Genomic DNA, 16,485 nt, shown 5'->3' on the forward strand with positions numbered 1-16,485 from the left:
AAAAAAAAAAAAAAAAAAAAAAAAGCTGTCCTTTGAAGCAAAAGCGAAAGGTCGCAGCCAGTTAACCGGCTCGCTAAATATTTATGACGATTATCCCTCGAGTGGCAGCACATCCGATCCACCAGCACATACGTGATTTTCCATTGTACCCTATGGCATGTATAATCGTATATGCACGTCAAACAATACGTTACGCTTGCGCGTGTGTATTGCCACCAGCCAAGTGCACATCCTTATTTTGCGGATTCCCATCCGCGCGCTTGCAGCCAATTTTGGCATCTTATCATGTTCTTCACTGATTTATATACTGCGCGTCGACCTTTATCTCCAGCTTCGTCATCTTCTTCTTAAACGAACTTTATTTTCTCGAAATTCGTAGATTCTATAAATAGAGACATTAGCATAGGAACCGCCGAGGGAATCGGAGTGGTGTGTCGTCTCCGTATTCGCAGTAGGCAGCCAATGTTAATGAGGGCTAATGCCGTCAATTGCCATTCGGAAACGTGGCGGTTGGACAATGACGAGGAGTCGCAAAGACGGGCACACGGGCGTTTTGTTCGTAGCACGGAGGAACCCTTAGATTCCTGGATAATCGACTGATTTAGTACTAAGAGCACTGTCCGCGCGTCTGATTTTCGAAAATCCTAGAAATTCGGTGAAAATCGATCTACTAGGTCGGACATCGTGACTGTTACGCGAATGGTAAACAATGCGTCGTAAAAGGCAAAAAGTGGTCCACTAGCACCAAGAACGAAGCACCGAGCACGCTCTCTTATTACGTAACGATATCTTAGAGATTTTACGTGACGGTTATCGCTTCCAGACAATTTCCTGAATTTTACGGACAATGTAGCTTCGATCGATTCGGCATGCCACTTTACTTTCTATGAGGTTTATTCATTACCGGTTTGATTGTTCTTCTTCGTGGCAGCTCACCGCAAGAGATCGCCAGTTAGTCTGAGTACAGGCAGGTACATTGATTTCCGCTTTTTTTTCAGATTATCCAACGGATCCGGACTCTGCGAATTTTTTTTTAAGATTTCAGGAGCAACGGGAGTAACCATTGCCCGATGTGATACGACGCCTCGCGTCCCCCGGATGTCATAGACGATTTTACCTGGTCCTTGTCTTGTAACTGGTGAGAGCCGTCGAAAAGTGAAACGACCTGTTTGCCTTTCAATTGTGCATCTTTGGAAATTCTCTAGACGCTAAAAATTAGTTGTCGGTGGTCATTAGTGGGTGCCAAAGTGCCTGGGCACCAGCTTCTAAAGCATCCAATACACCTGTACCGATCGAACGGGAAGGAATTAGAAACACAGCAAATTATCAGATACATGCAAATATTTCCACTTAAAATTATTGGTGGACATACTGAAAGTTATGTGGGTCGTGTTTCCAGGACCTATGTAACGCCCCCAGGGTGAAGCTGATCAGCGAGAATTTTAATTAACTAACAATACGAAGCAGGACGCACGACGTTCGATTTGTTCTAGTCGTGGTCGGTGGAGGCACTGACCGTGTAAGCCTCTTCTCGGTCTCTTCTTTTTCAGGATTTCCCATGGTTCTCCAGATATTCCCACGATGCATCAGCGAGCAGTCGCGTGCAGATTACGATCGGGCCTGAGAACGAACCAATAGGAAGACAGCTTCAGGCCTCCTAGCCTTTCAACTTGATAAAAAATTCTCCTCTAGTCCGTCCGTAAATGAAATCTACATTGGTGCGACCGCTTCTCTTTAAATTTCAATCCAAAAAATTTCTTAAGATTGCACAGAGACACAAACGTTCCTCCTGGTGCATCTACATTATTTAACGTGTTTTTTCTCGAGTGGCTCGTCTTTCGCAACGCGCCCATCAGAGATCGCGAATATCCGAACAGCGTCGATAATTAACACATTCTATGAACCATGCCTGTGTAGCCAAAGCCTATAGTGTAGCTTTCCTCTTGAGTCTCTCACTCACCTGGTGTAATCGAGCTACTTCCGGTCCGCGCCTCTCCCTTCACGGGATCTCCAGTCATTACTATTCAAGAACCCGCACCGGAAACGGAAACCCTCCATTACGTGGAGTTACTGTCTCCCAGATTACAGGACATTCCGCCTTCTTGTACATCGAGGTGTCAACGCCTCCGATCGTACGAAAGTTCGCACAGTCCATATCGATCTATCGATCGCACTGAATTCAATTCACTCAATTCTTGAATTTATAATTGGTATGCTAATAAAATTTTAATGAATTCCACGAAGAATCCAAAAAGTTTACGGTGACTTGGATCATTATCGAAATTCGCAATGACGTATTGCAAGGCCGTAGAGATAGCTAGTGTGAGTTTACGTAGATCAACTCGAAGAAAGAATAACTAATGAATGGAGAACCGAAGCACGTGGTGGCTGAACCGTAATGCGATTCATGCGCGTCGGGTCAATCAGCTGCCGCATGATTCTGTAGGTATTGTCCATCTTTCCAACTTTTTATTTTTCTTTGACGTGAACGAAAAAATATTTTTCTTCTTTCTTATTCAATGAAACGATCATTCATCACTGGTCGATACTCTACTATCGATTAGAAGCATTCGCTGCACATGCAAGGCAACCAGCACGTGGGCGTTTCCATTTAGTTTCAATGGAGAGTCGAGCAGTTCGAACGGCAACCACTTGGCTGCTGTTCATAAGAAAATGTATAACCGGTCCTGGGGCTCGCGTGAAACGCGCTGACTATTTTTCTGCAAGAATACAGGAGTGTAAATGTCTCCGAGGGTGGCGTTCCAGTGGCTGCTACGCGTGAGTGCGCAGGCGCACGGGCAAAATTATACACTGGACAAAAAAAAGGCGAAACGAAATACTCGACTACTTTTCATTACAATGACGTTCGTTAATGGGAGGAGAATCGGCAAGTGCATAAAAAAGAGTGTTCAAGAAATATAAAAAATGTTCACTCGGTGAAATTGAAGAGAAGGAAATGATGGCTGCCTCGAATAAGGGCCAAGTGGGTAAAACGGGCCAGGGAAAGGATCGATCGTATCGGCAAGTATGGATTGATTCATTATGTCGTCGAAGTCAGATGATCGCGTGTCTCTCGCGCTTATGAGCTTTTCTGTGTGTTGTGGGTCGATCTTATCGGACGTGAGTCCGTGTGTACGTTCCTTTATCCATCAGAGGCAGGTGTGTACCAAGTGACCTCTTTATAGAGGGAGAGTACACTATATAGAGACTTTCGTGAATTCGCTTAAAGAAAAAGTGCAGCGGACCTCCTTTCGGAGAAGCCTCGAGGCGTTTCCGCTCTTGTGTTTCGGATCTCAATCCAGATATCGAAAGAATCATTAGGATACTAAGATCGAAGGAGTATCGATGATTGGCATTCGATAGCACGTGGCGATTTTTGCACCTACTCGATTCTCGATACTCCCGTCCGTACATGATCTCTCTGTATGTATGTAGCGTCTTATTCACCCAACCGGATGACCATTCGCAGGATTAATCAAGACGAATCAATAAAACAGCAGCAGATCGATCGATTCGAAAGTTTTTAATGTGCGACTAGTAAGTTAGCACTCTCATTAATTTGCTACATTAAATCCATTGGCGCGCGGCATCACGATATCTCCGATGATTGGAAATCCCTGAAAAATTACCAGCTTGTCAACGTGTTCCCCAACTCGATCCACTCTGCGTCTTTGGGGAGTACCACAGTGCTGGTTGTCCTTTTAATTTTGTCTTACACGATACGCGGGATTATAAACCCAAAAACCTATTTGAGTTGATGAAAATTGACTACACTGTCCTTCCCACGGCCAAACTTGATTAGCTGTCAGGCGATGACGTTGTAAGTGGGAAATACAGATTAATTTCGTTGATTTAAAAAAAAAAAAAATTAATAAGAAATTGATTCGTGCGATAAGAAAGTTTTATCCATTATATGACATAAGTACCATGCTTGCAAGAAAGGTCTAGTCTGTACTAGACTAAGGTAATGGCAGGTCCTCGTGCGTACGAACGACGTTTAAATAAATAAAAGTGAGGCAGCTACGTAATGCGCCAAGAAGAAAGGGGGCCAGAGACAAAGAAAAGTGCGCCATAGATGATAAATAGCCTAACGCCTAACCTATCCGATCCTATTAATGATATTAACGATTGCGAGAATTGCGAACCGGCCATGATCCTTATCGTCGAGGCTCGGTCATTCGCTGACATTTCGTTTCTGTCTGTCATCGATTGCACTTCGCTTCAGCTTGCATCGATTCACTGCGTCCCTTTCCCTTGGCCTCGCTCCATCCCGGAGCGACAGTCTATTTAGTATTAACCTTTAAGGGCCCATCGAAATTCATTGAAAACTCTTATCACTAGCAGCAGGCTCCTCACTGAGAATTCCACTCGACTCGACGCGCGTGACGCGCGTGGTGCGTTGCTGCAAGAAGTTCATTTCAATTTCTTCTCCATCGGGTGGAAGCTCATTTTCGCGGCGGCTTTCATGAGACGAACTACGTCACGTCGTGTCCACGCAACAAGAGCCTTCCTCCGTGCGACTGTATTCCCAATGAGTCATCGATTCTGCAGTCAGGCGAACCAACGATACGAATTTATATCGCCAGTGGTTGACAGTGGGTCATAAGGAATCGTGGGAATTTTCAAATTTAAGGAACTCGTGTAAACTTACCCTGAAGAAAAAATCCATGCAGCGCGAGGTTCATGGCTACGAGATGATCGAATCCTTTCCCTGAAATAATAAAGAAACAAGATGAATTGCCGAGTAGCAGAATATTATGGACCTCAAGGCTGAGGTGCAAGTAACGCGAATAAGAAATATCTGGAGTTACTTAACTATGAAAAGTTTGAAAAAGATAATGTACTTGCATTGGTTGTGATCGGTATGGTCGGTCGGTGGCTTCGAGATCGTTTGTCGCTTTATTCCTAGAGTCCATACGAGCAGAGCGCATCTTGCGCTATCAATATTTGAGATTTACTACTTGAGTAGATTGTACATACAATATGCAATACGCATATCCTGATGCGCATGCGTATAGCTGCCTTTAAAGAAACACTTGACCCTGGCACTTGCGCCTAACCTTTGAAGTTTCTGGCAAACAAAGTTGGACGTTTTACCAGTGCGAAATACCTGAGTCAACTGGAAGGCGTTAAACGAGTTTTCCAGACAATCAGCAAATAACCTAGACCACAAGAAATCCAGCAGTTTTATTGGCTACTTCGCAGAAATATCAAACTCCCTGCGTGTCGCGGGCAAAGACGGTTCCTGTCAGTAGGCGAGAGCGCTTATTGTCTCGGGTTGCTGTGACGACTACAGTGGCTACCGTGAACCGATTTGATCCTCCTCTCCATTTTTTACCCACCTTGACACGACATTGGGTAGTCCCGCAAATCGATTGGTACGTGTGATAAATCCCAGAGAAGTTTTATGTACAGGAAAATCAAGCTGGAACGCAGCACACTGATGAGGACGACGAGTACTTGATTGTTATTGACAGAAAACGAAGACCCGAAGGCTCGCTGTATGGGCAGCGCATTCTAGGACAATTGTACGGTAATTGAAATTGACGTAAAAGTTTGCACGTAGATTGACGTGGGTTTTGCGTGGGACTCGGATTCTTCGTGTCTCTTATCGAACTCTATTCGCAGGAGTTGTCAAATCGGCCTGTGCTGGACATTTGCTGAGACGCTAACGTGGAATATGGAAACACCCACGCGAAACTACACGGATAAGCGGCAACGCGCATAAATGCATTGAGAAGCCCATAAACTGCAATGCGAGATTCCACGTTCCTTATCTTTATGGTTTGACTCAGAGGCTTGACGTCCACTTGGGAGTCACAATTGTACGGAAAAAAAGTCATAGAGTGAAGAAATAAAAAGAGAAAGAGGAGCCAAGTTTATGCGCAACACAGCAGGGAGAAGAGACGTTCGGCTCCTAAGTGTCACGTGGGATCGCGGTGCGTGCTCGATATTCTTTAAGAATAATCGGCGACCTCTCGAAAACGATTTTCACCTTACGTAAAGATACTTTTCCATGTCGCGCGACTTTCCCCGATTCGTATCGCCCAATCGAAAGACATCGACCACGCCCAAAGCGCATTGCGCACGCCGTGCTTCCATAAACTGATCCTGAGCCTACAGAAGTATACGGTACATGTTGTAAATACTATAGAGACTCTTCCGGCAGACGTTGGGAGGCAAAAAATGAAGAATCGATTCTTTGAAATTTATTGAAGACAGTCACGTGTCTGTTCTCAATTTCCAACGATCAAGATCACATTGACAATGGCGCTCCGACCAGTTAAGAACTTTTCTTCGCTCAGACGCGCAAAATATTCGTCATTTGCTCCGTGGAAGGGAAACGTAACTTCGTCAGCAAAAGTCAAGTTAATATATTTGATTTGACTTGAAGAAATCGAAAATTAGCATGAGTCCAGCTGCGTAGCATCGATTGTGACCCAGATTTGAGTCCGTCGAAGGTGGAAGGTGGAAGGTGGAAGGCGGAACGTTCGGTTGAGGCTACATCCCACATTCTCCGAGTATAACGCGCACATGGCGTATAAAGCGTATAAAGCGTATAACGCGTATAACGCGTATAACGCGTATAACGCGCGTATATTTAGAGAAAGCGAAAGATTCCGTTTCGTTGTGCGGCGCGAATCGTCGTAATTAAAATCGAAAATCGTATAGAGGTACGGAAAAAGACGAATCGCTCGTTCGACCAAATATTCGACATCTACCGATCTTATGTCGTAGGAATAATTGAAGGCCAATATAAGACAGTCCAGGCCATAAGTTTATCGATGCTTTGTGAAGACGCAGCTTAAAGACAGCTCGAAGCGACTGGTCGCAGAATAAAAACGGATCGTCCGTCCTCTGTGCGATTCTTCGAAATTATCTCGAATGCTTTCGAAACGTCGATGCAGAAGCATCACGCTTTCTAAAATAGCCGATCGTTCCGTCACCTGTGCGAGATCATTTCCTTTAATGGTATCTCACGATCGCTTCTCTATTATTTAGAGGAATTAAGAGGATCGGCACAGATCTTCATGACTTTTGAGGAACGAGATCGATTCTATCTGCGACTGCGACTCGCGTTTCCCAGTGTTTCCGGCAGTCTCTCCAACCCTTTGAAAGGCAAATTAAACGGAAATCGCTCAGGGCTCGCGTGTCCGATCGATCCTCAATTGATCCTCAATCGATCGGTAAGCCGGAAAGGAGTTCGCATTGATATCGATCGCTCGCAGAGCCTCAGGAACGAGTCCGCGAACACGCAGGACACGTTTGCATGTGTAGCGGCTGCATCGAGAGATCGTCCGAGGGGATGGGGGCAAGGGCAAAGGGAAGGGGAAGGGGAAGGGCAAAGGGAAGGGGGGGGGCAGAGAGTTTCCCTTTTTTAGGCACTTTCACGTAGACTCGACCATTACGCGATACTCCTAGAACGACGGAACGACGGAACGGTGGACTGGTGGAATGGTGGAATGGTGGAATGGTGGAATGGTGGAATGGTGGAATGTTATGAATTGAATGAAAACCAGAACGTGACGACCGCTTCTCTGTCCATAGTGCATCCGATTAGGTAAGAAACGCTCGCTGCAAATTATCCAACGTCGCAGATCGAATAGAGCGAATCAGCTGATCGGTAAGTGCTCTCAATATTTTTAAGCTTTCACTCGAGACTAAAAAGATGCCGTATCAGAGAAAGGAACAGGTCGTCAAAGGGACAGGCAAGAATCGCTGAGAATGAGAAACAAAATGGTAGACCCGAGAATGGAATGAGAAAGAGGGAACCAAAGAAGTATAGTGGAAGATGCACGAGTTCTCCTCGGTGTCGTTATCCTTTAAGGTATTCCAAGATGGCGGCCAAGATGTGCTCCTGGATACAATAATACATTGGTATGTGCAACCACGAGGAATGTCCTGCCGGGAGAGAAACATGGGTTTTCAGTCTCCGTTGCTATCAGGATTTTGTACTCATTTTTAGAAACTGCACTCCTTCCGGCAGTTGGATAATAAAGTGCGTCGTTTAAAAAAAATTGCACAAAAACAATAACGACATAAAGCGAATATTAAGAGGTAAATGGATCTCACCAGCGATCTATAGATCACTATTTACCCGTAAGCAAGGAGCCACTGGTACCGACGTTCCCGATCAGTTTCTTTTACGCCACCATGAAAACAGTGACGTGATTTTTATCCACATAGCTTGAGAAACCATTAAAAGTCTCTCCGGTGTAAAGTAACAAATAATACAAGGGAAAAAGAAAGGCACAAAAGGACAACCGTTTCTTATGGCAGATGTTCAGGCAGTGTTGCCCAAACTTCCAGTCTTAATCGTACATTGTAATTCTGTCATTCATATTTTCGTTTTCCTGCGTAATCCGGTAGGTCGCTCCGTAAGGCTGTAAGGCTGTAAGGCTGTAAAGCTGCCTATGTATACCTATGTATACCTGTCTAGCAAGACCTGCAAACTATACAAGCGCAAAGTCAAAGACTCGTAACACGGTTTGCAGAGAAAGAGACAAGCAGCGATTGTAGGCGGATTTCTCTCCGGTCTACGATCGGGTTATGTAAATCATTATGTGCATGCACGCCGACGCTGGAACGTCAGAACGCCGGAACGCCGGAACGTCAGGACACCAAAGAAAGTAAAAATAGACGCGGAACTCTATTATTCTTTTGTTGGCAATAAGGAGTAGAAAGGCTAAGGATAAATCTTGCACGAGTTTCTGACGTAAAATCAATTGATATGCAGAATTTGAAATTTTTCATTGTTTCCCTAAAAATGGCAAATAAGCATAATTTCTCGTAGAATGGAAAATTACAGGTACCCGCTTCCCGTAAGTTTTGCCAGATTCTCCGGAATCGTGTTTCATAACTACATTTACATTGGTCTCATGGCAACTTCTTATGCCGCGCGTGTAATACGGATAACCCGTTGAGCGTAATCGTTAACGACGTATCACGCGATGCAATTTACGAATTTCAGAATCTGCGAGAAGAGGGATTATTCGGATCATTGGGCTGTAAAAGTGGCTCGAAGTATAGTGCGCCCGTGTAATTTGCTATGTTAGGCTGCGCGCAAATTGCACAGTAACGCCTAAACGATTTGACATATCAATTTCAAAGAATCGGGCGCCATCGTTTTCCGTCATTCGAAATCGCTGCAGTTTGAGAAGCGTGCGCGCGTACTTCAGGGAAATCTTTAAACGGGGAAATCGCGATGGAAAGTTATTGCATCGAGTGATCTTAATAACGAAGTAAACTCTGCCTAATCGTATCCCTTTGGTATTCGAGTCCCATGACAATTGCCACTTTCGGATGTACGTATCAACCTAAAGAAGTATAGTATATGCTATTCGCTATAACTATGTATATTTACCTACGACGGACAATCTCGACAGAATCGTGTACACAGGATTATTTATACCTGCCGATATCGCGGTGACCAGTTACGACAGATTTCACGGCTGCTTAGTTAAATCAAATCGCAGCCTTATATTATGCAAGCGTCGTCGGCAAAGCGAGAATGTGCCAACAGATTTTAACATTCTTTAAGCGAATTGGTCACCCTCCCTCCTTCCCCTTCCTCCTCTTTCTCCTCTTTCTCCTCTTTCTCCTCTTTCTCTTCTTTCTACTTGTGCACGATCGACCGTCCCCCTGCTCCCGTTTTGCATTTCGTAACGTATTGCAAAGAACTCGGCACTTTTTCGTAAGGAAAGATTTCTTATTGGCACGTAAACGTGCAAATAAATAGCAGAAGTATCGTCTGTAACGAGATTTATGCTTACTCCTAATGTCCATCAATCTTCTGATAGATAAGTAACAAAGAAATTGCCGCAAATCTACCGGGAGATTTCATGGATGGCCGCCAGTGATTCGCGTCAAGAAAGTGGAAAATCGCTTAATGCCTTATTGGGTTATTGCTATGAGATACAGCAAACTATATCTTCTTCTCGTTATTTTATATAAAATCCTGACATTATTATTATTATCAGGCAATATGCAGCTCGACCGTTTCACCGATCGCTGTGCAGTTTTCGCAAATACATATGCATGTTAATGGGAACGGCCGATACTCGGGACACTCGCGATTCGTTGTGAGACGCACCTTCAAGTCCGCGATATCGTTTCACCCACACAAAATCCCGTATGAGCCAGGCATAAATTTCTCTCTTATAACGGCGTCGCTTTTGCTTTCCACAGCCACACCAGCCCGAGAGAAATTACGATACTTTTGACAAATCTGTGACTTAACGAGATTGTATAGCTACACTCTTGCATTTACATATGCTGTCCTCTCAGACGGAGCAAAATAAAAGAAGAAACGCTGGACTTCGTATCCATTAGAGGCGACACAAGTCCCATAGCACGTACCGTGTCTCTTAAGAGGAATAATAAAAAGAGGAATAGCCGAGAGATAAAAGAGGAAAAAGAATGGCGGGCACGATACCTGCTTGTTTCCATCCTGATTACGGCGAATCAAAGGAGTCGTTAAGACGATTAAAGGGCCCACGTACCGTCACCTAGTAAAGGCACGCGTGAACCAGAGGGAACGCAGCGGCAGCGGCAGCGGCAACAGCAACGGCAATACACTTTGTAACTTGTAACTTATCTTACACGCGAGATCTCGAGATCCAACCACGTCTATAGTCAGATTCCCATACTGTAGACTAGACACACGTGCCCGTCTCTATCGTGTAAGGATTGTAAGGTGCGTTACGGATGCACGGCTAGACTTTCCCTCGCGGTTCACGGCTGACGCGAGCATCGCTTCGTTCTCCGTCAGTTCGGCTGAAGATACTCGAGCAGATATATCTTTCGTTCACTTTGCGTCCGCCTTTAGGGTGTGTGTTAAGCGTTATGCAGTTCAAGGCACGTTTTTCGTTCCGCTAGGTGGGCAGTGATAATTTCTCTGAGCTACGGGTCAAAGGTAACAAAGGTAACACTCGTTAAGGAGAAGGAAGGAAACGGCTGGCTTCCATGTGCGATTCGTGCATGATAGATTTACGCGGGCAAAGAATCGTTACGCGATATGCGGCACGCGTTTCGCAACCATCGATCGAGCGGTAACTTTGCCAACCGGATTGTCTAGGAATTTTTTCTGATCGTAAAGCTAAGACAGGTGAAAAGACTATGTTGCTGAATTCAGTAGACGGCAGACATTTTCCACGAGTTCCATAGGCTTCAAACTTTGGCACTCTGGAGTCCGTCGAAGTGAGGATTTCTTATCGTCCTCGGAATGAGAAAGAATTGAGGGAAAGCCATTGTTTTGAAATTTGAGAAATGCTGCGAGAATCGAATGTAATCAAAGATAGATATATTGCAATCGATACCTCAAGGACTTCCGTATTCTCGAATCGAATTTCGTCATTCGATCGTACTTCGTTCGAAAAGAAAAAGTCAAAGTGATACATCGATACTTTCTCATAAGGATTTATTCGAACTCAAAAAAAAAGGATAAAAGATGCGTGGCCTTCGGGATTCTTAAAATTTTCTTTAGACAAATAACAATTAGACATTCCACGTGCTCCAAGAGGATTTATTTTCGTTTTATGCGGCATGTCCGAAAAGAGAATTTCAGAGAAGCCGATTCGTGTATTTACGCAACGTTCTCGATCCTTTCACCTGAGCGATGTAAAATTTGAAAAAAAACGCACTGCGAGCGAACGCGGCGAGCACGTGGCCTACTGGCGCACGTGTCCATCATTCGTTGCTCCGCGAAAGCATCATCGGATGGACGGATGAACAAATAATTCCAATAAAGATTATCCATTGAACATAGTGCACATTATGTTTGCACATCCAAGGAGTCTGGACCAACTGGAAACCTTCGACCCGTCACGATCATAGAAACTCATTAAGGATCACTCTCGGAGAAAACTGCTCGTGAAACGACCAATTCCTTAAGGAGAATTCACTTGTCGTTAGCCACAAGAACGGGACACGCCGCAACCTTTAATTCCGTGTTGGAAACACGTGGAATCAAGACAAGACAGCTATTACTATAGAGGCTACTAACGAACGTTAAGTAGACATTGGACGTAAAAGTGTGTGGCACGTATTATTACCAAATAATAATAATAATAGTGATGCCGAAAGATTACGCGAGACAGACATAACGCGTCGTTAACGATTGGTCACAAATTCGCGAGGATCTCAACACGCGAGACGTTACGCATCTCTTTAATCAATTACTGCGTTCCGAATGCGCGATTCATCCAGTAGTAACCAACTTGGCCTAACTCCGTCCTTCCTACAGGATGTTTCACAAAGGCTGGGTCAATGCTCGTCGACTTGACACACGCATATTTCAGACTCTGCTCGCGGATGTCAAGTTTTGCTTGCCTATCGCCGGAATTCACTAGGGCGCATGTACCCGTCCGTAGGTGCACGTGTGTAAGAAAGTTTAGCTGCCGAAGCGAGTCCTGGTATTTCCTCGTTTTGTAACTCTCGTTCTTTCTTTCTGCTCTGGTTTGCTTAGCAGCCGTTGCTGCCGCTAGTTCCAATTGGACAGCGGCTACCGGCGCGGCGTTTCCTGCAGCGCTGCAAATGGAATTCATGCGGAGTTTCCTGAGGCCACGCGCCAGCCCGCGCTGTCGCGGAACATTAAGCTGGACTGCGTAAAAACATTTCTAAGGATCGAGAACCGAATGGATCGACTGGAAAATATTGTGATACTAGAGACGAGATATCCTCTCTTCTTTGTTACTGAGTCCTCCTCGGCTAATCGTATAAACTATTTTGGACTAATTGGTAGAAAGTGTAAAAATCCCTTAGGCTAACATTGTTTTTGGTAATTCCGATAGACGTGCTGGGGCTTTCCGAGATTACTCGGTATTATTAAGTTGACTGTGTCTGGAATTTAAAGTTTTTCAGTTAATGACAAGCTAATTAATTAGAAACACGAGTATCCGAGGGTCGACAAGGAAAGGAATAAAACCGTCCGAACGACGATTTCTTCTTGGAATTTTAAGTATTTCCGGAAGTGCGACCAAGTCCGGAAACACGACGTCGCCTACTCGACCATTTAGAAGCCTCAGGATTGAGCATTACGAGCCTAATTAAATAGTCACGCTCGTTTCCGTCACGAATGACGAAACATTCGACAGAAGAAAACACAGAAGTATTTACAGAAAAAAACGAAAAACAAAAGTTTAGATTTTGCCCTCACCTTTATGCTGACGCTGATTTTAATGCAATCACCTTATGCAAATTTCCTTTCAGTTTTTATATTGCTTCTTGATTTTTTTGTTTCTCTTCTCCTAGAGTTATCCTGTGCCCTTCTGTCTCAGAATAACCGTTGGGATCCTTCGAATGATCCTTGTTAATCTAAGGATCAGCACTATCTGTCCCTGGAGGCACTCGAAACCCCGGGCATGTTCATCGCATCGAAGTTTCAGCGCATTAAATTCATCTCACGAGCGACAACTCGGCCCTTGCGCGAGTTCCGTTTTCATGATCGACGACCAAAAACTCGCCCGCCGCGCATCCCGACGCCCGACCCTTCGTTCAGCCTCTCTTTCTCTTTCTAAAGTTTAGCCAGCCCAAGCTCTCTGGCCTAACTGATTACTTCAAATAGGAAGTTTCGCACAGGAAAGCACCTGGCACCGATAATTAAGCACGTTCGCGTGACGTGTCGTTCGATGCGATGCGGAGCAACAGTCCATTTATTACGACATATTACCTACCGATCGGTTAACGGTAAAACGAACTCCCGTATCGCGTGTCGCGTATCGCGTATCGGATTCACTCGGTTCACTCGATTCACTCGATTCACTCGATTCACTTGGTTCACCGGGTTCACCGGGTTCACTCGACGACGTCGACGGCCACTCACGACTTGTATTCAATATTTATTCGGAACGAAAAGTCGACCTTAAGATATTTCGAAATCTGTCAAAGATCCTTTGACAAAATGATTTCTCCAAGATACAACAAGTAAATCCTATTGTTTCACACCACCGCAGAGAAAATGTACCTTCTCGTGGGATTATTTTATTTGAGACTCTCAGGATCGACGCAGTCAGAGTTTTCTATGGAGAATAAGAAGACTCTCTACATTCGCCAAGACTTTCTTCTTTCCACGCCTCGAAGCGCTATTTATGCTGCGCACAGCTGTTCCTGCTTTTGTACCCGGCTGCGCTTTGCAAAGAATATCTCAGTGACACTTAGGATGCTGCCAGAATCAATTACAACTTCCTTATACAAGTCAACAAATTATTATCTATAAATCCTCGAATCCACTTTCCAGCTGCTTCGCCAATCTCGCTTCAGTCGTCAATGAAAACACTTATCAATGAAATCACTGTCAAATCCTTTTTTATTCGAATACTCCATTCGCCAGTGGAGCACGAAAAACAGTTAGGAGTTCCTTCTTCTCGGTTGATAATACCGATTGTTCCGCCTCCAAGTATTCCCTCCTTTCCTTGTTTCACAAAAAGAAATTCTGTGTCCTGCCTGGTCCTGTATACGGTGTGTGTCAAACCACGGTCACACTCCGAACAGACCTCACTTAAATCGGGAGTCTCACTAGGGACGTTCGCTCGGTCCTCGGAGTAAGTCGTTGCTGACTGGTGACTGGTAGCTGGTAGCTGGTAGCTGGTAGCTGGCTCCGTGCATGCGTTTCTTATCCCGTCTGTCAGTCGGAGCTCGCGAGTCCGCCCGAAGACCCCACTGTCTCACTACTCACTACTCGCTGCTCGCTGCTCGCTGTTCACTGTTCACTGTTCACTGCTTACTATACAGTCACACCTGGAGAAGGGAGATTCGAGACTCAAGATGGATCCAACTTAAATCGAAAGACCTTGCAGAATGCAGTTCACTCCCGTATCGGGCTCCACTTCTTTTTCTTGACTTCCTTCAATGATTATTTAACATATTTTAAGCATATTGTTTGGCTTCACAGACCTCTGTGACGTCCTGTGGGTTATACAAAATATATATTTTTACTCTAAAGAGAGAGAGAGAGAGAAATATCTGGGGTCGAGGGAGCTATCGATCAACCTTTATCTAAGTTACATTTATATCGCGTACGTTTCGAAGGATGACACTTGTCACAATTTTCCTTGCAATTTTCTTTTGGTATCAATCTTTTTTGTTTCATAGATGAATCTCCTAGATTGATACATGAAAAAGCCTTGTCTTTTACGAACTGCAGATATATCAACCTAAGAGCCTGATATCGGATGAAGACTATAGCGCAATTAACATGTTGACCGATCATCGGCATCTGTCGTTTTCGTTTGTCGCATTTATTTCAAAATCGTTTTCGCGCGAATTCGCGCGAATAGATACAGATGCTGATGCTGAAACGCCAACGAATCGCTCTGCTAAAGCGGTTTTCTTAGGTCCCACGACGAATCGTGTAATATCGGTAAAACTTAAGTTGCAACACGAGCTAGTTGCACCCACGCACGTGACGTAAATTCGAATCTGTCTACAAGACTGAGTTACCTGCGAAATCTGATACAAGAATTGTGGTTTTAAGAATTTTAAGATCTCGAAACTCGGAGATTCTTTTGTTAAAATCGACCGAAAGAAATTGACAAACTATTGTCACAGACATCCACGCGAAAATTGTTGATGAAGTCACTCTTAGTTCTATCGAAACGCGGAAATCGTTTCTAACGAAATAAAATAAAATATTGGAAATAAACGACATTTTAATATTTTATTCCCATTACAATTAATCAATACGTCGTTATGTGGACATAATTTTATTCAAGAAACTTCAACTAATAAACAAAGCAATCGAAAGTGAATGAAGAAGGAGCGAGGAGCGCTAATGTATCCAGATAAAAAAAAAGTGAAAGAAAGAAGAAAAAATCGGTACCAAGGTTAGCACGGGAGAATTGAAAGATTGGGAACCGTCTGTAACCCAGATAAACAGAGTCCGCGCCCGTAATTACTATTCTATGTGAAAAATGAAATTTACTCGAAAAGGTCCTATTAAAAGAGAATTCGTTTTAGCGAAGAATATGTTCCGTAGACGTGACGTCGTGACGATGTGCCTGACGAGAGTGGCTATCTGGCCGCAGGGCAAGACTGTGACGAAATAGCGAACCTTCATTCTCTTCGATCGGCATCCAGTCCCCCATTAAGTTTGTCAAGCCGTCACTAGCTCGAAAGTCTTTGAAGCCACTTCCAGCTGTTATTGAGGGAACCGTAGCTCATTGTAACAAGCATGTGAGCAAACTGTACGCGTGTCTCTAGTTGCTTGCATGCGAATGGAAACGTGACACAGTACACTCGTTAACATTGTAGAGAGTTTCAAAAGATTGGTATTATAAAAGGCAAGTCAGTCACGTAGCATCCCGACACCTGAGCGGTGACAGCGGCAGGCATTCTAGAATGGCAATTAAGAGATCGGTTGATGTCGGTGCGTTGTTAACCGGGGTCCACCTTTTAACGATCTCAATGGCATTAACGACTCCGAGAATATGTTGCCGAATCCACTCTCACTTTCCACGGACGCAGAGGCGCGGACGTGCGAGGAGGCTC

At 44.4% G+C, this 16,485-nt stretch overlaps 1 protein-coding gene across 1 annotated transcript in view; it reads right to left on the minus strand.

The window, feature by feature from the left end:
- The window catches only part of LOC107269297, a 39,977-nt gene extending 25,075 nt beyond the window's left edge, over positions 1-14,902 (minus strand). The window contains exons 1-2 of the mRNA XM_025086587.1: positions 13,157-14,902; positions 4,652-4,711 (exon numbers count right to left, since the gene is read on the minus strand). Of these exons, the coding sequence (XP_024942355.1) occupies positions 4,652-4,685 (34 nt within the window). The 5' untranslated portion in view covers positions 4,686-4,711; positions 13,157-14,902. The remainder of the gene's footprint in view (positions 1-4,651; positions 4,712-13,156) is intronic.
- Between the last annotated feature and the right edge of the window lie 1,583 nt (positions 14,903-16,485).

Source organism: Cephus cinctus, unplaced genomic scaffold (assembly GCF_000341935.2).
Source record: "Cephus cinctus unplaced genomic scaffold, Ccin1 Ccin1_scaffold0629, whole genome shotgun sequence".
NCBI lineage: Eukaryota > Metazoa > Arthropoda > Insecta > Hymenoptera > Cephidae > Cephus > Cephus cinctus.